This window comes from Salvelinus sp. IW2-2015, linkage group LG28 (genome assembly GCF_002910315.2).
Source record: "Salvelinus sp. IW2-2015 linkage group LG28, ASM291031v2, whole genome shotgun sequence".
NCBI classification, from domain to species: Eukaryota; Metazoa; Chordata; class Actinopteri; order Salmoniformes; family Salmonidae; genus Salvelinus; species Salvelinus sp. IW2-2015.
The window spans coordinates 10047682-10070703 of record NC_036868.1 but is presented as its reverse complement, the minus strand read 5'-3'; the positions used below and the strand labels follow the sequence as shown (position 1 = coordinate 10070703).

The window sequence follows — 23022 nt, the reverse complement described above, 5'->3', positions numbered from 1 at the left end:
TAGTGACTCATACGAGGATGCTTTTTCTTTCTGTGTCACTGATTCGCGTTGTTCACTGTGCCTGACTATGCTATAGAAAGACAGCCTTAATACTTAATACTAGCCCTGGCACACAGGTTACTTGGCCTTAACACACCTCTGGTCAACTTTTTGCTGACCCATGGAGAAGGTGGCGTCTCCTCTCTAGGTTTCCTTCGGTATACTTGTCCGTGTCACCCAGAGATCAAATGAAAAGGATGGCTATGACACTGGATAAGTTCACCCGCTCGGTGGATGCCAAGTCTCTCCCTAGAGTATTGCAGATGCAATCTGGATATTATTTCCAAGGTAAGACCGAAGACATCATTAGCCCTAACTTTACTCACTGGACTGGCATTTTGGAATAAAAAATTATGTAATGTGAATACAAATTAAGATTAACGGCTCACAGTGTATGAAGTATTTTAACATACAAATGATATAAACATAAGGTATTTCATGTTACAAAATTCAACATAAAACTGTTGACGAGATTATTATTGGGGCAAATTGTGTGCTAACACTTTGTGCTAACTTTCATGAATAAGCCTTTATAAATGCTTATAAATGTGTATACATTAATTATTAATGCTTATTCATGATAGTTATTAAATGTTACTGCCCTTTACTTATTTTCTGACTTACTTGGATCCATTACTCCACAAGGAGAATAGACTGTCGACTGTTCTTAGATCCATTCAGTGCCACTACACTAGATCCATTGAAATGACTTTCTACCAGGTTCTGGGTATGAGCTGTATGGAAGAGAGGGGAGTTTCTCCTGCGGAGAGCTCCTGAAGGTCATTGGGATCAGTGTTACCAGACTCATAGTGGAGCTTCAGTCTGAGGGATCCAAATCCATAACAGTCGATCTATCGCTTGAATACCCAGGTGGGCCCGAAACATCCAAACTGTACCTTGAATATGAAATCTATTTTTTTTTAGGTCAAATGTGTACCTTTATAAAGCATTCTAATGTAGATTGATATATTCTGATTTTAATTTCTTAATAAATGGCTTAATTATTGGGCTTTACCATGTATTGCCGTTTACAGTATACATGTCAATGTCCAAACCTCTCTCTCGGGTTAGAAAGGGACCTTATCAACATGTGGTTTTGTGCATTGTACCAATAAATATAATTTAATATATTGCTTTGCCTGCCTGTATTGTCAGGCCTTTTCAGGATCGTGACCGACAAGAGGCCATACACCAGTATACAGGAGATTGTTGACTCAGTGCGTATCAGCCCTGAGTGCCTGGGCCAACCAGAGTTCTACTGCCCTGAGAAGCTACAGCTTCCTGAGGGGACCATCCAGGCAGAGGAGAGCTTCAGACTCACTGCTCTTAGGACAGAGCACGGAGACAGCCATGTTGTCTGTGAGGTCACGCGGAAAGACTCCAAGCACATCTTCACTGTGAAGCTCTCACACACTGGGGAGTTCTATGAGTGTGCCGACGACCAGTTCTACACCCTCGGGGAGCTGGTGGAGTGGAAAATGTGCAAAGGAAGGAAAAGGACAGTGACTTGGGCCAAGTCTTTGCCGTCAAAGGAGAAGTGCGGGTCTGAGTTGCCAGAGGACTACAGTGGAGAGTTGGTTCTCACACCTGTCTATGAGCTTCAGACGGTATCCAAGTGTGAGTCTCAAACGGACCATTCATATTCTCACTTTACATCAAAGTTATGTGGAATGAAAAAGGCTTTAATTGCCTGATTTAAAAAAAAGTCACAAAATGTATTTCATGTTTTAATTGCATTTTTCTCATCTCAATGTTAGTTTTCAAGTTAAAGGGAACACACTGCAATATTGACAACTAATGTTCATGAAAGCTACACTGGTCTTAGGTTGTTTCAGAAGCACAGACACAAAAGTAGTCAAAGTTTTGATGTGTAGTCATCATGATGTTCAGGCAATCACGATGCATTGCTACTTTTTAGAAAAAGCACAACAGAAAACTTTAGTCAAAGCTGCAGTTCAACGGATTTACTAATGTCAAACCTTTGGCGATCAATTCAATGACTTACATCATATGTATATATACTGCATTATGTATATATATTTTTGGAAAAACATTTGAATCAGGAATCTTGTTGAAACATTTCTTACAGAAAAGTAGCCTATCATAGCTTGTGCTTGCATACTAAACAAAAATAATACATTTTTTGTTCACAGTTGGGAAGAATGTTGTTTTCATCCCGTCCACCCTGGATGTTGAGGTTTTGGACGTTACAGAGGAGTGTGACAGTGCCTGTTTCATGCAGCCTCTGTCCTTCCGTGATGTCTTTGCCAAGCCCAGCGAGTTCTTCCCCTTCAAAGCAGAAGTCATCGAGCCACCATCACAAGTTCAGGAGGAATTGGGTTTCCTGAAATCCTCTAAGCAGGTCATTGTCCACAGTGCCTACCAGGCGAAGAGAATCCTAGCATCTGAGATTCGCAGCGAGGCCCAGAGACGCTTCCTCATCCCAGTGTCTTACAATGGCAGGTTCAAGCGCAGGCCCCGGACATTTCCCACAGCGTATGATCTGGAGGTGGCCAAGAGTAACATGGAGCAGCTGCACGTAGTGGCCACCAGGGCCTTTGAGACCCACTACGAGGGGCTGTCCTCGGTGCTGGTGGGAGACCAGTACCTGGTACACAAGATGGAGACAAGCGAGGTGATCTACGGAGACAAGAGGAAGACGGTGGAGGCCCTGGCCTGTGAGAAGATGGTGGGGAAGAAGTACGAGGCCGTGTTGATCCCCATGTGTCTGGACGGGGGTTTTGTGGAGGTGGTCCACGACAAGAAGCAGTACATGCTCTCAGACATCTGCCACAGGTTCGCCCTGCCCTTCAACGTCAAGGTGTCCAGGAGGGACCTCTCAGTGAAGGAGGACCTCTTGGCTGGGGCCACGGGGCTGCAGTTGGAGGAGGAGATCACTGACCCTTACCTTATTGTTTCCACCCTTGACCTGGCGCAGTGTTGGGAGGTGCCTGTCAACCGCACCAACATGGCCTTGCAGCTTCTGGAGCGGTGGAATGGCCCAAAGCTGACCCAGGGCGAGGCCGTTCGCTCAGCTGTAGAGGAGATAGGAGAGGACTGCTACTTCACCCTGAGGAGGTATGTCAATGCCAGCGTGCTGCCTCCCCCTCGACCACCCAAGAGACCCCAAAAGCACTCAGAAGATACAGTGAAACTGCCGCCTCCCAGGCCGAAGAAGCCAGATCCCCCCTCTCCAAAGGTGAGTCGATCATCCATTGTATTTTATGCCTTAATAAACAATAACAACAACAATAGCTATCAGATGTATTTTAACAAAAAGTTATATTCAATCGATTACAGTACTAATTCTTTGTGTGGTCTGTGTTATTATATTGAAGAGCCCACATACAGCCAATACAGCCAAACCAGCAGTGCCTACCTCTAGAGCATCTAGCTGTGCAGAACAGAACACCCCTCCACCAAGAAATGAAACGTCCAAAACAAGTGTGGTCACAGTGCCTGATTCAGGCCCACAAAAAGGTGTGTCTATGTTTCTATATTCTATCAGAATACTTTTGTTGAATATTCAACATGCTTGAAGGATAGTGGTAAGCAAAATTGCAGCAGACTCATTTTGCTACTTAACTTAATTGTCAGCTGTCAATATAAATACATTCTAGATTTTGGAAAGCAACCGATAACTAATATTATATACTGGGTGGTTCGAGCCCTGAATGCTGATTGGCTAACAGCCATGGCATATCAGACCGTATACTGTACCATAGGTATGACCCAAAAAATAATTTTTACTGTCTAATTACATTGATAACCAGTTTATAATAGCAATAAGGCACGTCGTGCCTAAGAACAGCCCTTATCCATGGTATATTAGCCATATACCACACCTCCTCTGGTCTTATTGCTTAATCAATCTCTATGTCAAAAGCTTGACTTTGATTCTCATGCCTTGTTGTGTTTGTGTTCTCTCCTCAGCCACCGGTGAAGAAAACAGTCCTCAGCACAAGACAATTAAATAGGATGATGATGGCACTAATGATTATGAATACATTGATGAGGATGAACTTGCCAGCGTCAGGAGAAAATTGAATGACCAAAGTATTCACAGCAAGAGAAAAACAATAAACACATATGCCATGCAGACTGTGAAACAGGTTTAGGAAATAAGAGAATCAATGGATATCTTTAGGATGGAATAGAATCAATGGATATGATGAATATCTGATACATATCCAAGCTTAAAGTTTGAGTGTGAAGATCAATGAACATTTTGGCATGTGAGATATAATATTCAAATTTCAAGCAACATTTATTTATCTTTGTTATTATGCACTTTATACTGAGCCACTCTTCCATGTAAATGTATTATTATAGTCATACAATAAATACATTGTTTGTACATTAATCAACAAGGTCTTTTGTCTACCGTGGAAAAGGAATAATGGCAAACACAGGAAGTGTAAATGAGCACAGTGTGAGTTTTATTCATTGGACTTATGTGCTGAAGCCTGAGCAGCTGCGGGTCATCTCTGTCAGAATGGAGACGAAGGTGGAAACAGCGAATTTAGGGTCCAGGATCAGATTCTGTAGGAGCTCCCGGCCCTTCTCCCGAGCCTTGTCAGAGCACATGGCTGAGCGCCACATCTTAACCGGAGAGCCCACTGTCACAAGGTGAACAACAACTGGTTAAGAAAATGTGATCAAGTAACCTGATGCAACTGAATTGGTACTGTAGATCTAACAATTTCAATACACTTCATACATGTCACCACTAGAGGGAGACTATAGACTTCATTTTATCACTGACTGGTGTCTATCATCTCAATTTCACTCTGAAATGTTCCTCTACTCTTCATACAAAGAATAATAGAATATATCTTTTAACATCCATCTTGGGGGACTAAAAGTAAAAGTACTCACAAAGAATCGTGTTCATCCTGGCCATCCAGCCAAAGATATAGAGGTTGTGGTTCTCCTCTGTGCTTAGGTCAGCTATGTTAGGAGCGCTATCCCCCTCCTGAAGCACCCTGCTGGGCAGAGGTCTCATGAAAAGCACAGAGTTATTCAGGCTGGACTGGAAGTACGCAGCTGCCACGTAATCTGCAGCGTTCATCCAGCTTTTGGCGAATGCAACCTCTGGGCTGGAATAGTAGCTCATCCTGTAACAAAGATCAAAGGTGTGATTACAAGTACTAAATTGGGACTCAAAAGATTGAATCAATAATCTTTTTAATAAATAATAATCAATAATTAAGGTAAAAGCTGATTGAAGGACAGAGTCCTATATTTAATTGAAACTCAACATTGTGTCAGAGTACCAGAGTACCAAAAACGAAGACAAATGGGTGTGACCTGTATCACTTAATGTTTCTACTCACTTTGCCTTGCAGCTGGATGAGGCAGTATTCAAAGAGAGCGTTTCACCTGCCCAAAAGGCACCTAGAATCTGGTCCCTTTTCTCAAAGTCAGAAATCTCAGATGCGCTAACATCTTTCAGGGTCTAGGATGGAAAGGTAGCATATTATAAACCAAGAACAGCAAATAATTCTATGCATTCACCAATGGGTCACATATGAACAGTGACTTAAGGGCTCGATTCAATCAGATCCACTTGGCGGTGCAGCTATCAGAGCCACAAGTGGCTCCTCGTTATACTTAAAGCGGACATTGCTATTTACAAGTTTGAACACTGGAATGTGAGACCTAATCTACACCTCGATTAGGGTGATAGAAGTCATTATTTAGTTGAATGATTGTTCAATTTAAGCGTAATTGTTTCTATACGGCCGTCACCTTCGCGTTCTGAAAGCGAGTTGGACGGGTGTGGCTTCACGATCACAAGAGCAGCTGCTCACCGATCTGACGGCTCCAACATAGTTCCACTTCTGACAACTGCCAAAACATCCACTACACGGGTGTCTGCTATCGACGATTGATCTGATTGAGTCTAGGACTCACTCAACTAAAATAACAAACCGGTTTTATCTCCTAGGGCAAGAAGGAACATGCTTCCCATGGGGAAGGAGGTTCATTGAATAGCTTACCTGGAAGAATTCTTCCCATTTGGCCATGAGGTCTGGGTTCTTAGCAGAGCAGTCTGTGTAAGAGGTGCAGTAGTCTTCAGCTGCCTCAGCTGGTGCCTGTACCTGGACCTGAATGAGACCATCTCCAATCAGGCCTTTCTGCACAGCAGCCAGGAACGGGATCACTGAGAGGTAGTAGTTCACACCTGGGGAGGGAGAGAAGGAGCGAGAGAGAGAGAGAGTTTACTAATGGTCTGTTATTGAAGTGTAGGGCTACACATATGGCCTGCGTGGTTGAATATGTGTCACAGTGCTTACATGCCCACCAGCTATTAGTGGAAATACACATGGGATCTCCTTCCTGTCCACATATTGTATCGCCAGTGGGGTCAACCAACCGCCCTACGGGAACAGAAGCGCATTCAGTCACATCACTTTCCCCATGAAATCCTTTGATAAACCATCTGATCGAGACAACTGAGAAACGTAGTCAACATTATTGTGTATTACAGTTATCACAAAAACAATGTGCATATATTCAACTCCCCAAAGCTACTTAATGAAGGGCCGACATACCTGACCTGAGTTTCCAGGCCAGCTGCAGAGGCAGGCCCCACAACGGGCTGGCACTGTCATTGGTTCCCATGGAGGCCATATACTTGTCAGTGGAGCCCACCAGTATCCTATACAGACTCATCCTCTGCAGGGCATTCCAGGGGTTGATTGTGACTACATTGTCCGCCTGAGGCAGGTCCGACAGCTGGCTGGGTGCCTGGTCCCAGAGGATGGGGAGGCCATTTTCAGTGAGCACTGCTGCGTTGGCCCACAGGGCAACTAGCTGAAGCAGGGAGAGGGTCCAGACACACTGCATACTGGCTACACCTGGATAAGTAACAGTTCCCCCTTTTTGTACTGGAGTGGTCAGTGCACTTTGGCCTCACAACATCGCATGATAGAGAAGGGGGGTCGGGGGTAAATCCACTGTAAACAGTACTTATCGTGGCGTTTTTTTGTCCACTCAGCACTTTTGAAGAGCCATTGGACAAAGGTCAGAGAAACAACCAAAACAGTTATGTCAGCCCTCAGCAAACATGATCTATAGGGAAGGCAAAGGCTTCAGGCATTGATCAGTGATTTCATCATTCGAAAAGAGCATGTCTATTCTCCCCTGTGATTCCTGTTTGTTTATGCTTATCTATGTTTACTTTACAATGTTTTCCTGAGTCAAACTCTGTCCTGCATGTGGGCTTGGGGTTCCCAGAGTTTGCTGCTGTTATGTGTGTGCAGCATAAACTTTCAGTTTGTGTAACCGTGCATGATGTGCAGCCTGACCCTTAAACATAGGCATAGAAAACTTCACTTAAAAGGGAAACTGACGGTTATATAAAGCAAATCGGTGTAGATTGATAAAGTTTTTGATTAACCATAGAACACATATAACTTTATTTATTCAGTGATGCAATAAACCAAATTGTCCAACCAACTTTTCAAAAAGCCTGTGGGAAGCATCAGCCTCAAGAGCGAGACTAGATGTTTGTTCATTATGCTTCTGTAGTACACAAAGAGCGTTCAACTGTGTTGTGTAAAACGTGGCTAATGCACCTGGTTGTCAAAATGGCCACTTAGACATCTGGCTGTGTTAGGAGCTAATGAGTCCCCTGGTTGGGAAGGTGTGAACTGCATGACTGGCGAGGGCCAGAGGTAGGTCCATTGGTTGATTGTGACCACGTTGTCCACCTGAGGCAGGTCTGGCAGCTGGCTGGGTGCCTGCTCCCAGAGGATGGGGAGGCCATTTTCAGTGAGCACTGCTGCGTTGGCCCACAGGGCAACTAGCTGAAGCAGGGAGAGGGTCCAGATACACTGCATGCTGGCTACACCTGGATAAGTAACAGTTCCCCATTTTTGTACGGGAGTGGCCAGTGCACTTTGGCCTTACAATGTCACGTGATAGAGAAGGGGTACCGGGGGGGGGGGGGGTAAATCCACTGTAAACATGACCTCTTATGATGCAGTTTTTTGTCCATTCAACACTTTTGAAGAGCCATTGGACAGAATTCAGATAAATAACCAATACTCATAGATGGACAGTTACATCAGCCATCAGCAAACATGGTCTATAGAGATGGCTTCAGGCATTGATCAGTGATTTCATCATTATAAAATAGCGTGTCTATACTCCCCTGTGATTCCTGTTTATTAATGCTTACCTATGTTTACTTTACAATGTTCCCAGAGTTTACTGACTGTGCTGCTGTTATACAGTGCCTTCGGAAAGTATTCAGACCCCTTAACTTTTCTACATTTTGTTAGGTTACAGCCTTATTCTGAAATTGATTCAATAGTTTTTATTCCTCATCAATTTACACACAATACCCCATAATGACAAAGCAAAAACAGCTTTTTAGAATGTTTTACTGAAAAACTGAAATATCACATTTACATAAGTATTCAGACTCAGTACTTTGTTGAAGCACCATTGTCAGCAATTACAACCTTGAGTATTCTTGGGTATGACTCTACAGGTTTCGCACACCTGTATTTGGGGAGTTTCTCCCATTCTTCTCTGCAGATCCTATCAAGCTCTGTCCGATTGGATGGGGAGCGTTGCTGCACAGCTATTTTTGATCAGGTTCAAGTCCGGGCTTTGGCTGGGTCACTCAATTGATCAAAAAAAAAGCATATTTTTGGAGATTTCATTTTTTGAACTTGTGGAGTTATGTCACACATGCAGCTAACAAAAACATATGGAAGTGTCTGCTCTACTCAAAACTAATCACAGTGTTACCGCAAAAATGGAAGAGGAAAGTGGAAGGGGGAGAAAGTAAGGAACTTGTCTGTCGGCCCTGCATTAAAGACCATAATTGGTTAAAGAAAATTGTGATAAATAAAAAAGTATACCAGTTTCATTAGGGAGGAGGTCAGAGACAGCCTATAGGGAGGAGGTCAGAGACCTGACCATGTGGTGCAAGGACAACAACCTCTCCCTCTACGTGATCAAGACAAAGGAGATTATTGTGGACTACAGGAAAAGGAGGACCGAGCACGCCCCCATTCTCATCGACGGGGCTGTAGTGGAGCAGGTTGAGAGCTTCAAGTTCCTTGGCGTCCAGATCACCAATAAACTAACATGGTCCAAGCACACCAAGATAGTGAAGAGGGCACGACAAAACCTACTCCCCCTCAGGAGACTGAAAAGATTTGACATGGGTCCTCAGAAGGTTTTACAGCTGCACCATCGAGAGCATCCTGACGGGTTGCATCACTGCCTGGTATGGCAACTGTTCGTCCTCCGACCGCAAGGCACTACAGAGGGTAGGTGCGTACGTCCCAGTACATCACCTGGGCCAAGCTTCCTGCCATCCAGGACCTCTATATCAGGCGGTGTCAGAGGACGGCCCTAAAAATTGTCAAAGACTCCAGCCACCCTAGTCATAGACTGTTCTCTCTGCTACCGCACGGCAAGCAGTACCGGAGCGCCAAGTCTAGGTCCAAGAGGCTTCTAAACAGCTTCTACCCCCAACAGCTAATCAAATGGCTAAATTAATCTAATGGCCCCCCGCCTTTGTTTTAACGCTGCTGCTGCTACTCACTGTTTATTATCTATGCAAAGCCACTTTAATAACTCTACCTACATGTACATAATTACCTCAATTACTTCAACACCGGTGCCCCCTGACTCTGTACCGTTACCCCCTGTATATAGCCCCGCTATTGTCATTTACTGCTGCTCTTTATATTTCACCTGTTGTATTCGGCGCATGTGACAAATACAATTTGATTTGATATCTATGTTTACTTTACAAAGTTTTCCTGAATCAAACTCTGTCCTGCATGTGGGCTTGGGGTTCCTGGAGTTTACTGACGGTTCTGTTGTTATATGTGTCTGCAGCATAAACTTACAGTTTATGTAACCGTGCATGACGAGCTGCCTGACCCTTGGACATAGGCATAGAACACTTATTTAACAGGGGAAATCACTTTTGTATAAGACAAATCGAAGGTAGATAAAGTTTTTGTTTAACAATAGAACACATATAACTTTATTTATTCAGTGATGCAATTAACCAAATTGTCCAACCAACTTTTCAAAAAGCCTGTGGGAAGCATCAGCCTCAGGAGCGAGACTAGATGTTTGTTCATTAAGCTTCCGTAGTACACAGAGCACATTTAATTGTGTTGTATAAAACGTGGCTAATGCACCAGGTTGTCAAAACAGCCAGGTAAACATCAGGCTGTGTTAGGAGCTAATGAGTCCCCTGGTTGGGAAGGTGTGAACAGCATGACTGGCGAGGGCCAGAGGTAGAGTTTACCATTGGAGGAACTGCACACAGGGACTGACAGGAAAAGCAGTCATAATGAGAGGGCTCAAGTTACAGTCTGTCTAATTTGACACTTTCTTCTGCATCAGACCATTGCATTAGTCTCTGAATAACAAAGACATATTAAGACTACGTTGATAGACAAGAAACAACACATAACATGTTTATTTCAAAATCTCACACGAAGGAGTATACGTATACTGTACATATCAATCACTGAAAGTGTTGTATTCAATGCCTTTGGCAGGTACTGGTGTACAGTATATACAATGATGCAACTGTGACATATATAATTGTGACTTGTAGGGTCACTGAGATTCACTAACATACCCCCCCCACAGAAAATCGACTTGGATAATTCCTAAGTCAAAATTCATAACATACCAAATACCTCTGTAGCCAAAGTGTGTTCCTGATTTAAAGGAGGTTAAGCTTATAAAGGGTTCATAAAGCCGTCATAATCACTACATACATGTGTTACAAAGCAGCTTTAACCGTATGTCATGCTTTATAAAGGGTTCATAAATGTGCCTTAACTGTGTGACATAATCAACAATGTCAAATGTGACTGACGTAACCCACTAGGTTGAATATAATCATGTGCTTTATAAAGGGTGACATGTTGTGCTGAAGGATGGCACGCGCTCTAACGTGAAGTTATTTTAGTCACATTACACCTAATCTCGTTCCCAGACACTTCAGCCCACATGCGCAGAAGGTCTGCTGGACCAACGCATCAAACTTCTCCTTCACTAGGTAGGGTTAGGTTTAAAATCAAATTTTAATAAGATACATTGTGGAAATGGGCAGGGTTTAGTCATAATTATTACTTTTTGACTGTGTTAAGTATTCAGACCCCTTGACTTTTTTCATATTTTGTTACATTATGTTGCCTCATCAATCTACACACAATACCCCATAATGACAAAGCAAAAACTGGTTTTTAGACATTTTTGCAAAAACGGAAATATTACATTGACATAAGTATTCAAACCCTTTGAAAGAGAAGCCACGTTCTCCTGTTTCATCATTTATCCTGTGTTAAAGGAACTATTATCTGCTGCACCAGTCCCAAAATGGACCTGTAACAGATTTTGGGGGCTCGTCTGGGATCGGCGCCACCTGTTGGCCAGTGATAGATAACATCTGGGACCAAGACGGATCTGCGGCTGAAATCCATGTCACGGACAGACTGATGTGAGCAAAGACTGATTCTTGATTCTGGACTGTGCTGACCGTTCGTGAAGAAAATGAAGAACTTACAATGTCGGACAGTGGAAGGAAGAGCCTGGTATGGGACATCAGGAAGAGCCTGCCAACAAAGGAACTTTTTCATATTGACAATACCGTGGGTCACGTTCAAGACAAAGACCAGTCAGAGCTCGAAGAGGGTGATCATGAAGGTTGCTTTGATTACATCATCGCCTTTATGTACAGTAAGTCATTACTTGAGGCAGAGGATGCCAGTATGGTTGAATTGTTGGTTTTGAAAGATAATGTTGATGCTGTTATACAGACTCATAATGTAACACCACTGTTTGACCCAAGTGATAATATTGAGCTGTGCGACACACTAACAATCCCTCCACCTACTGAAATAGCTCATGCAGTCACAGATAGTCTCGTTGATGCTACTCCATTTATGAACATAGCTCATACAGTCAGAGCTAGCACAGTCAAAACGACACCAAATACTGATTTACATAGAGTGCTCACAAGCTACGAGGAGCTTAGCCGTTGACTTCTACGACATGTTACCGCACCTACCTCACAGCCGGTGTCCACACCGCCCTCTACAACACAATACAGTGACACGCCATGCAGAAGCCTGTAGTCTGCGCTGACGACACACCCAAAATACGAGAAGGTGATCTCCATAAGAGACCTCTCCCACCTCCTACCATCGTAGAGAATTCAAAATACAGGGGGGTCAAATTGGTGACTGCACATCAGACATCACCTACAACAGCGTGTGTAAGCAGATAGAAGGAGGAAGGAGTCAAAGAAGACTTCAATGATTCGGAAATGGTCAGAGACTTGCTCAGAATAATAAAACCAGGAAATTTCAAAGACATTTTGATGAATAAAGAGGAAATGACAGTAGCGGAGCTCAAGGGGTTCCTACAGGCCCACTTAAGAGAAAAGAACAGTACTGAACTATTCCAGGAGCTAATGTGCACTAGGCAAAATGAGCAAGAGACACCACAACAGTTCCTCTAAAACAACGAGTCCTGTTCTCCTCTAAATTACCTGACGCAGGCATAAAATACAGTACCACTGTTCAAGATGTTTTCCTACACACTGTGCACCAGGGGCTTGGGCGTAAATACACCGACATTCGCCGAGAACTAAAACCCCTACTCTCAGGTAACGATGTCAGTGACGAGACAATATTGAGACGTGTGATGAGAATAATGAGTGAGGAAAGTGAGAGACAATGAAGTCTAGGCCCCATGCCATGACAACACACGTTATATGCGCGCAGTTAGGAGTTGTACCAGACTCCAGTGCCAATCCAGAGGCATCTGGGCGTAAAACCAAGATTGACACCATACAACATCTTTCAGCCAAAATAGATGCACTCACCAGCATAATCGATTCAATGAAACAGTCAATACCGCAACGGCAATCAGATCATCTGTGCCGATGTCCCACGAGTAAAACAACGCAGTCTAGATGAGAGAAACCTTATGGCTGTTCACAATGTGTCAAACAGGGTCTATCTAATTGTAGTCATTGCTTCTTCTGCAGTGAGGAAGGTCAGAGGGCCATGGGCCGTCTAAAGAAACCCAAAGTGCCAGGGAAACTGGAGCCAGTCACTGTGGGTGCCTCGACAACCATCCCAGGCTAACAGTGTCCAAAGAACTGAACTTAATGCAGAGCCATGTAGTAATCCCAATACTCCTCCCTGTATCACGCCAGAAGAAGTCGCCATACAACAAAGACCGAGAAAGACCTCCACTTTACCCTCACCAGACCCACCAGCTGCTAAAAATGAACACGTTGCAAGACTCATAGGGAGAAGAGCCCCGACCCAGTGTAACTTGAATGGCTTAGCAGTGAGTGCTTTGCTTGACAAAGGAGCTCAAGTCAGCATGAAAGATCATATTTGGAAAGACAAATACCTACCTGATCTGGATATTAGACCGCTCATGAAACGAGTTGGAGGTGTATGCAGTAAATGGAGACCTCATCCCTTTCGACGGTTGGGTTTGCCATAACAGTAAACTTACCTGAGAATGAGGACCCCAGCCTGTTAATCAACGTCACTTTCCTAGTGAGTAGTCTACGACTGGAGAGGCCATTGCTTGGGTTCAACGTACTTGAAGAACTGGTCCAAGGAAAATCAGAGACTCATACCTACCCTCATTACCCTACTCTGTGGGGCCATCTCTGTCCTGATTGACAAAGCAAAGATCATTGTGAGCTGTATGCAGACCATAACACCCAATGTGCAGCAAGGACGCCTGAGAGTTGGCCATCAGGACATAGTTATTACCGCTGGCCAGGTAGCTTGGGTTAAGTGTAGAGTTCCGCTCACTATGAACCAATCCGATGCCCTGGTGTTGTTTGAGCCAGATGAAAACAGTATGCCGCTACAGCAACTGGATATGGGTGAAGGCTTGCTAGAAATCCAGGACCCAAGGAGGCCATATGTAGCAGTGCCTGTAGGCAACAACACAAAACACAACATCATCCTGCCACGAAAGACAGCTCTGGGCAGTATTCAGCCCGTTCAGGTGGTTGAAACAGACTCATCAAGCAAATCAGAGTTCAATGTGAAGGTCAACAGTGTTAACACCCCACCAGCTGATGGAAACCCGTCACTGTGGCACCCGCCAGTTAGCATCAGTCACCTAGATGAGAAGCAGCAAGAGACAGCCAAGAATATGTTATATGAAGAATCAGCAGCACTTGCTCAAGACAGCAATGACCTTGGGTGTATTCCAAGCCTGCAAATGTCACTCAACCTCAAAGATGACATTCCTGTGCAGAGAGCGTACTCGTCAGTCCCGAAGCCATTGTTCCAAGAAGTTAAGGGATATTTTCAGTATCTTCTGATGAAGGGGTGAATAGTGAAATCTAAGTATCCTTACTCCGCTCCTGTTGTGTGCGTCCGTAAAAAGGATGGTACGTTGCGCCTCGGTATTGACTACCATCTGTTAAACCAGAGGACGGTACCTGACAGGCACCGATTACCCAGAATCCAAGACCTGACAGACACCCTTGGTGGCTACTCCTGGTTCAGCATCTTGGACCAGGGAAAAGCCTACCATCAAGGTTTCATAGCAGAGGGTTCTCGACATCTCACCGCCTTCATCACCCCCCGGGGACTATGAATGGGTGAGAATTTCATTTGGACTCTCCAACGCACAAGCAGCATTCCAGAGGAGCATGGAGGAGATGCTGAGCTCCTTCAGGGACGAATGTTGTATACCATACCTGGACGATGTCCTTTGCTATGCAAAGTCCTTTGGGGAGCATGAGGACGGAATCCGGAAAGTCCTCAAGGCTCTCCAACGCCATGGAGTGAAACTCCGGCCAGAGAAGTGTAAACTCTTCCACCGGGAGGTCCGGTACGTGGGGTGCCTCGTGTCGGCCGAAGGGGATTGACTCTAAGCACCTGGAAGCTGTGCTGTCCCTGAAAACCAAGACACCACAGACAGTGGGTGATGTCAGGAAGTATGTTGGTACCGAAAGAGTACTCAACCTTGCTAGAGAGAGGTTCTACTGGCCATATGTAAAGAAGGAAATCGAGAACTATGTCATAAGGAAATGTCCGTGCATAAAGCAGAAGAAACCTGCCATGCATGTGCGAGCACCTATGGGTAGCATCAAGTCTAGCTCACTCCTCGAGCTCATCTGTCTTAATTACTTACATCTGGAGACCAGCCAAGGAGATTATGAGTATATTCTGGTGGTGGTTGATCATTTTACAAGATTTCCTCAAGCTTACCCGACAAAGAGTTTGAGAATGAGCTGTTCCGTACACTCCAGCAGTTGTCGGGGGTTGGCCATCCCCGAACATCACCATGCGATGCCCAAGGTAACCCAGCTGAGAGATTTAACCGCACCTTGCTACATATGTTGCGAACGCTGGTAGACAAAGAGAAGGAGAGATGGAAGGACCATCTTCCGCAAATTGTACCCGCATACAACTGCACCCGACATGAGTCCACTGGTTATTCACCCTGCTATTTGCTCTATGGTCATCATCCACGCCTTCCAGTGGACTTGTTGTTTGGCTTGTTGAGAGAGGGAGACCCAGTCGCAAACAAGAGATATGCAAAAGAGTGGGCAGGAAGAATGACTGAAGCATATCGGATTGCAAACGAGAACAGCAAGTAGTCAAATGCTAGAGGCAAATCCTACCATGACCAGAAGATGAAAGGGGTAGTTCTACAACCTGGAGACCGAGTTCTGGTTAGGAACCTCAGTGAGGGGGATGGGCCCAGGAAGCTAAGATCATACTGGGAGAAAGTGATCTAAGTAGGGAAGGAACAGTTTGCAGACAATCTGGTATACACATCCCGAGGTGGGAGACAGGCGTAAAACCAGAACACAGCACAGAAACTTGTTACTACTTGTGAATGATTTAAAGGTTGAACCTCCACCACCTTGTCCAACTAAACCAGCACCAGAGAAGCGATCTATGCAGAGAAACAGACACTCAAGATTCAGTGATGTGGAACAACATACTCACAATGGGGACACATCTGACATGAATGAGGAATGGACAGGAGGCTATTGATTAAGGAGACCAGTGACTAGGACAGAACAAAGAGCTCCATTCCAAGTACCTGCAAGACCTCCCATGATACAAAGAGATGCGGTCCAAGTACCTGTAAGGGAAGAGGAAAGACAACCTGCAAATGAGTACCTACCATACAGTTCCAGTACCTGTAATGGAAGAACAAAGACAACCTGAGAAAGAACACTTACCGATCGAAACAAACCAGAGCCAGAGAATGAGCACGAGGAGCATCTCGAATATGAGCAGGAAGAGAGACCCAGGAACCCCCCTGTAGTTGATGCACACACTGAGTGTAGGCGGTCCACTAGAGATAGAAGGCCAAAGCAAATGTTCACATCTGAGACACTCAGTCAACCTTCAATGCAATCACACCCTACAGTGAACACACTCGGTGTCACACACAGTGCGCCTTACTTACCAGTATGGGAAACACCTTACTACATTCCTCAACCCTACTCACTTGCACCTTACATGCGGCCCACTTACATGCTATTGATGAAAAAGGAGTTTTCAGATTTTGAGGTTTAGATTTTGAGTTTTGGGAATGTCAGGAGACAGTTTATTTTTGTCAGGGAGTGTGTGACGCACACAAAATGTATGTTCACATTTGTGTTTATATACTGTTTCTTTGTATTGGGGTAGAATGATTTTACTGAAATGTCAGTCCTCCAAGGTCTCGCCATTGCGAAGCGTTTATACCACTGTTGGCCAGTAGGCTGCAGTGAGACGTGCTCGCTTCGCACTGGGTGTTACGGCTGTCGTCGGAATGAGACCAAGGTGCAGCGTGGTAGGCGTACATTTTGAATTTATTAAATGAACACCAAAAAAACAAGAAAGATAAACGACACGTAAAGTATAGTAGCGCTAAACCAGCAACTAACAAAAACAAGATCCCACAACAGAAAGTGGGAAAAAGGGCTGCCTAAGTATGATTCCCAATCAGAGACAACGATAGACAGCTGCCTCTGATTGGGAACCATACTCGGCCAAAAACAAAGAAATAAACAACATAGAATGCCCACCCCAAATCACACCCTGACCTACCCAAATAGAGAAATAAAACGGCTCTCTAAGGTCAGGGTGTGACACTGGGACTATATGCAATCCTGCACATGTGTGWTCTCATAATTGAAAGAACCTTTTAAAGAGAAGCCACGTTCTCCTGTTTCATCATTTATCCTGTATTACAGGTCAGTAAAGTGCAAAAATACACTGAATACCACAATATAGTTTTGTAACTTGCCTGTTGAGGTGAATGTAATGGTTTTGAACGACATAGTAACTGCATAACTTCGTACTAGACGGAAAACGCATGTTGAGTGTAAAATGAAATGATGGCGATGCATTCCTTTGATCTAGAAAAAAACAAATTGTTGACATTTTTATTTTTGAAAAAGACACTCCTGACAATATCCTAAGGGTTAAGAGAATTGAATGTTGTAACTGGGATGTTTAAGACCTTTGTAATTGTTGTACTGTAAATGTCAGAAAAGCGGTTAGCTTTTGGCTAGCTCAGGTTAGCTGTTTGCTAGCTCCGGTCAGTTGGTTGCTAGCTTCGGTTAGCAATATGCTAGCCTGTTCAGTCATTTCACAATAATTAGCATTAATTTAATTTGCAATAGTCTTGTCTTTGTGTTAGCCCTTCTTACACTGGCTGGATGTATTTTGAGCATGTGTATAAAATAAATTCCAATGAGTTATACCAGTCTATAAAGGCTTTGATGTTATACAGTCTCCTATGGGGATATAGCGGGCAACAGTCAACTACATAATTATAACCTAAACAGGTTAATTAAAGTTAAGAGTAAATTGGATTGGAATTTCATGTTTTTGATGTGTAAATTAATGTTTGTTTGATATGTGTATGAACTAATATGTCAGGGATTTATGAGACAGATTATTAAATACATTTTAAAGAAAACATTGAAATACAATGAGAAGACAGAAAAAGACGATTTGGACTTGAGAGAATGTTGAATGAAATAATTGAGAGAACCTTTGAAAGAGAAGCCACGTTCTCCTGTTTCATAATTTATCCTGTGTTACAGGAACTATTATCTGCTGCACCAGTCCCAAAACTGGGACCTGTGCTATAGAAATACTGCTAATCAAACAACAGTGCAGGGCATGCACACTGAATAAAAGGGCAAGTACACTTTTTTTTTTACGAGAAAACTGAATTTTGGGGGGGAAATTATTTAGGCAAAAAATATAAGCTGATTTTAAAAGGCCCAACCAATGTTTTTTGCTGTTCATGACTGCAGTTTCGAGCATGTGTCATCCTGCAGCACAGCCTTTTTGGGGAAAGTTGAGGTCAGGTCAATGATTAACTATGCACCCAAGATGGAAAGAGGTTGGGCCATCTTAGAAATGTTTTAGATGAATATAATATAAAATCTAACATTTTGCATTTATCCAAAGCGACATACAGTCAGCTCGGGAATACGAACCAGCGACCTTTCGGTTACTGGCCTAATGCTCTTATCCAGTAGGCTACCTGGCTGGCAGCGGAGCACACAGCCCAGCTGTTGTCGCACCTGCTCACTCTAGCTTCAGGATAAATTGTGCCAAAAACTCATTCTTGCTGACCCAACAGAACATATGTTTGGGTTTGCCTCTGGGTCTGTCGAGTAGCCCTCAACGTGGAAAGAGTGACGGCTTTTTGTCATTGCCTATCAGTGTCTCGCCCGGCAACATCAATCACGTACTGGATGTGTCTGAGGCTTCTTGGGCTCATGGCCTCCATGATAGGGGTAGTTCCGCTTGGCCTTCTCCTCATAAGAGACTTCCAGCGTTGGGTGACCTCACTCCGCTTGGGCCCGTCACTCCACTGGCACAGACGTGTGTTTCTGTAGTTGAAGTGTCTATCAGCACTTCAATGCTGGAGAGACCCATCCCTCTTGTCACAGGGCTTCACCAATGAGAGAGTCATCACGTGCAAAGCAGTGACGATGGATGCGTCACTACAGGGATGGGGAGCAGTTCACGAAGGGTGTACAGTGAATGGTACTCTCCGAGTACAGCCCATATGAACTTTCTCGAGCTCTACACTGTGTTACTAGTCCTCAGGCACTTCCATCCGTTGTTACAGGGCCAACATGTCCTTGTCAGGTCGGACAATACATCTACGGCAGTGAGGTTTGAGGCCGGGTAAGCAATTTCTTTTGAGCCCCTTAATATACTGTACTTACACAATAGACAATATGTAATAATAGTAGACGTCACTACTGTATATAAATACTTGCACTTACTTGTACAAAGTCCATCCGTCTATCTTTATGGCTAAAGACATCACCGACTGTAATGTTAAAGTCCTTCCTGTTGGCTCTTTTTTTAAATGTATCTAGGTCTTGATGCGATGGAGAAGATGGCAAGGGATGAGAGTCTTGCTTGATCAGTCCGGTTTCGACTGTATGTCTTTATCCGTTTCAAAGCAGAAAATGACCTCTCAACGGTTGCTGTTCTGGCTGGTATAGAGAGGACAAGCTGCAGTAACTTTGTCGCCTCGGGGACAGTCTGTGTCAGGTCATGCTGGAACAAAAAGCTGAGGAGCTGTTGAGGTGATTTGTCTCGTACCATTTGTGAACTGTACAATCCGACAAGATCAGCCTTAAGTCTAACGAAATTGAAGTACTTGGCATATTTTGACAACCTCTCATTTGCTGGTGTTTGTGACATTGTTTCAAATTGTTTGCAGTCCACTAAGCCAAGGAAACTAAGTTCACCACAACGGTCAAAGCTGGCTCTCATCTGAACATTGATATTGTCCAGTATGTTGTAGTAGATTTTCCCCCTCTCTACTCTGATCGGCAGTTTAAAACGAGTTTCGCTTTCTGCCAGGCCCAGTTCATTGCATTTCTGCTCCAATCGCTCATAGAAACGTGTCGCTGCAGTTCCAGTGCTTTCATTGTGTCGCTGATACAGATATGGCAGAAACCCATATCCATCACTTTGTTCAGCAGAACATGAAAAGGGGTGTCAGTTTCATTGAAAATTCCATCATAGGCCATGAGCAAAAAGCAAACACGGCGGTAGTCTCTAAATGGGTTGATAACTGTTCATTTATTTTAGCAAAGGCATGTAATAGTTCCACATATTTGCCCCTGGGACTTTGATGAGCTGGCACTCTCATCATTGCCACGAAATACCAACTCCTGTTTACCTAGGTAGCATGATGTAGCATTAATTAGCTAGGTCTTTCGAAATCTCACGGTTCTCTTTACCTTAGCATTGTACATGCTGATGTTCAATCTCAGTAGCAAAATCTGTATATCGAAATTATAGATAAAACGTATCGGTGCTCATCGGCCATTGGACATAAACATTACACAACACGTTGGAAATCGCAAATTCAACAATGAGTGGTTTGGAAGGAATCAGTGGCTAACTGCAAGCATTGCAAAGCAATCACTAGCCTGCTATTCAGTGGAGTGGCTGTGTGGTCCCAAATCTGGGATTAAGGGTCTCTTTTCCAAGTTTAAAATGATAAACATTCAACATTGGCCATGCTGTCAATGAAGCATGATTTGTGCAGTGTCACCAGCAAAGCACCCCCACACCATCACACCTCCTCCAACATGCTTCACGGTGGGAACCACACATACAGAGATCATCTGCGTCTCATAAAGACGGTGGTTGGAGACAAAAATCTCAAATTTGGACTCATCAGACCAAAGGATAGATTTCCACCGTTCTAATGTCCATTGCTCGTGTTTATTGGCCCAAGCAAGTCTCTTTTTCTTATTGGTGTCCTTTAGTAGTAGTTTCTTTGCAGCAATTCGACCATGAAGGCCTGATTCACGCAGCCTCCTCTGAACAGTTGATGTTGAGATGTGTCTGTTACTTGAACTCTGTGAAGCATTTATTTGGGTTGCAATTTCTGAGGCTGATAACTCTAATGAACGTATTCTTTGCAGCAGAGGTAACTCTGGGTCTTCCTTTCCTGTGGCGATCCTTGTGAGAGACAGTTTCATCATAGCGCTTGATAGTTTTTGCGACTGCACTTGAAGAATCGTTCAAAGTTCTTTACATTTTCCAGATTGACTGACCTAATGATGGACTGTCTTTTCTCTGTTTATTTGAGATGTTCTCGTCATAATATGGACTCGGTCTTTTAACAAACAGGGCTATCTTCTGTATACCACCCCTAACTTGTCACAACACAACTGCTCAAACGCATTAGGAAGGAAAGAAATTCCACAAATGAACCTTTAACAAGGTACACCTGTTAATTGAAATGCATTCCAGGTGACTACTTCATGAAGCTGGTTGCGAGAATGCCAAGAGTGTGAAAAGCTGTCATCAAGGCAAAAAGGGTGGAATCTCAAATATAAAATATTGTTTAACACTGTTTTGGTTACTCCATGATTCCATATGTGTTTTTTCATAGTTTTGATGTCTTCACTATTGATATATTCACTATTATTCTACAATGTAGAAAATAGTCAAAATAAAGAAAACCCTGGAATGAGTAGGTGTGTCCAAACTTTTGACTGGTGCTGTACATCCAAGGACAATGCATCGCCTGTTCATCGTGATGGGAGATCACAACAACCCTCTAGGCTTTTTTAAAGCCTAATTTAGATAGGCCTATGTTTCTGCTTGTAATTTCCGTCATTTTGGTAGGATTTTTGTTAGTCAACTTCTCTATATTTAGATGCATGCAGCTTCTCTTCTGTCATTACTTGTTGCCTACAAGACTGGATAAACCCTTGCTCACCAGAAAATATGTCTTACATATAAAGTTCTCTTTTATCTCTGTTTCTCTCACGCAGCAAAGATGTTTAGGGCCCGGGGAGAAAATGCAATAACAAAACAAAAAACATCTGACAAAGTTTTTTCATGCAAAACTTCCAAATTACATTAGTTTTAAGGGAATTAAAAGCTTTGAAAATGACCCAAAATATATTTCAGTTCAGCTTTGATGCATACTTTATGTGGTTGAAATACTATCAACTTTTATGACGCTGATAAAGATCAGCTTTACAACTAACCCCGCGTTCATTCTCTCAAGATACTGAAAAAAATACATCTTATTTCACCACTCCTGATCCCGATTTGGTGTATCATTTTACTGCAAGAAATGTTTCATTTCGCAAGAGTTAATATTATATTATGTTATGTGAGAGGTTATAGACCTACAGTCAGTGTCCAGATTTCAGTTACTATTCCATTTAACCCATCTGAACAGTACAGTTCCCTTGATGTGCCGTGTTTGAAGTGCCTCACATTTAGGGATTTTGAATGCATTGTTTTCTCTTTACTCAACCTGCCCGCTTCCCACCTGCCCTTCATCCACACAATATTTCATGACCCTAAACCTGCTCAACTGCAGGTTATGAGTCAACCCGTGCATCACCAGTGGGCATGTTGGCCCACAAATGGCCAGACGTGCTTCTGTACGCCTTCCCTTTCGGGGCCTGATGAAGGCAGCGCACCGTCTCAGTCCGATCTCCAAGCCACTTGCCCCATCATGGGATTTGGCACTGGTTCTGGATGCGCTCATAGGCCATCACTTTGAATAAAGGATATTATAGTAAATGAAAACTGAAACTAACATTGTTTATCACATTTTTTACTGACTGCCTCGATTCGGTCTTATGTGGCAAAATTTGAAATAGTGTTTTTTACATTGGATAAAAGTAGAGATTCAGAGCTAGAAAATGGTATATCATACACTACAGTTGAGGAACAATGGGAAAGTAATTTTGCTTTGAAAGTTGATAAACTTGTAACCCCACTTTTGAGAAAATGGCCCTTGAATGTTTTGGTACACCTACTGGACAACTCCCCTTTGTCTACACCCATTCAGTATCGTTCACACCCTCTTAAGCCTTAGCCCCACCCCTCTTTAAGGATTCACTTGTGAGACCATGTGCTAAACTGTCACGTTCTGACCTTAGTTCCTTTGTTTTGTCTTTTGTTTTAG

General features: G+C 43.5%; 2 protein-coding genes across 3 annotated transcripts; one reads left to right on the top strand and one right to left on the bottom strand.

Moving 5' to 3' along the window:
* On the top strand, nt 1–4658 carry LOC111954400 (protein THEMIS-like). 2 transcript variants are annotated; one of them, XM_023974137.2, is made up of 6 exons: nt 1–327; nt 760–909; nt 1195–1656; nt 2193–3238; nt 3378–3519; nt 3973–4658. In XM_023974137.2, exons 1-6 carry the CDS (start codon nt 228–230, stop codon nt 4014–4016), a joined length of 1944 nt encoding a protein of 647 aa, XP_023829905.1. In that variant the 5' UTR covers nt 1–227; the 3' UTR covers nt 4017–4658. The 2 variants fall into 2 exon arrangements, with proteins under 2 accessions (XP_023829905.1, XP_070292048.1); XM_070435947.1 differs by lacking the exon at nt 3973–4658 and having other exon boundaries at nt 3378–3600.
* On the bottom strand, nt 4456–6915 carry LOC111954405 (protein LEG1 homolog). Its single transcript, XM_023974141.2, has 6 exons — nt 6597–6915; nt 6339–6422; nt 6042–6226; nt 5376–5497; nt 4918–5156; nt 4456–4658 (listed from the first exon to the last, which is right to left on the bottom strand). The coding sequence occupies exons 1-6, from the start codon at nt 6889–6891 to the stop codon at nt 4492–4494; spliced, it is 1092 nt and encodes a 363-aa protein (XP_023829909.1). The 5' UTR covers nt 6892–6915; the 3' UTR covers nt 4456–4491.
* Between the last annotated feature and the right edge of the window lie 16107 nt (nt 6916–23022).

Bases quoted from the DNA above. Each gene is read 5' to 3' on its own strand.
- LOC111954405 (XM_023974141.2), bottom strand. From the start codon at position 6,891: ATGCAGTGTGTCTGGACCCTCTCCCTGCTTCAGCTAGTTGCCCTGTGG. The intron at 6,423-6,596 runs GTATGTCGGCCC...CTGTTCCCGTAG, and splicing joins GGCCTGGAAACTCAGGTCAG to GGCGGTTGGTTGACCCCACT. The intron at 5,498-6,041 runs GTAAGCTATTCA...TTTCCATCCTAG, and splicing joins AATGGGAAGAATTCTTCCAG to ACCCTGAAAGATGTTAGCGC.
- LOC111954400 (XM_070435947.1), top strand. From the start codon at position 228: ATGAAAAGGATGGCTATGACACTGGATAAGTTCACCCGCTCGGTGGAT. The intron at 328-759 runs GTAAGACCGAAG...ACTTTCTACCAG, and splicing joins ATCTGGATATTATTTCCAAG to GTTCTGGGTATGAGCTGTAT. The intron at 910-1,194 runs GTGGGCCCGAAA...CTGTATTGTCAG, and splicing joins TCTATCGCTTGAATACCCAG to GCCTTTTCAGGATCGTGACC.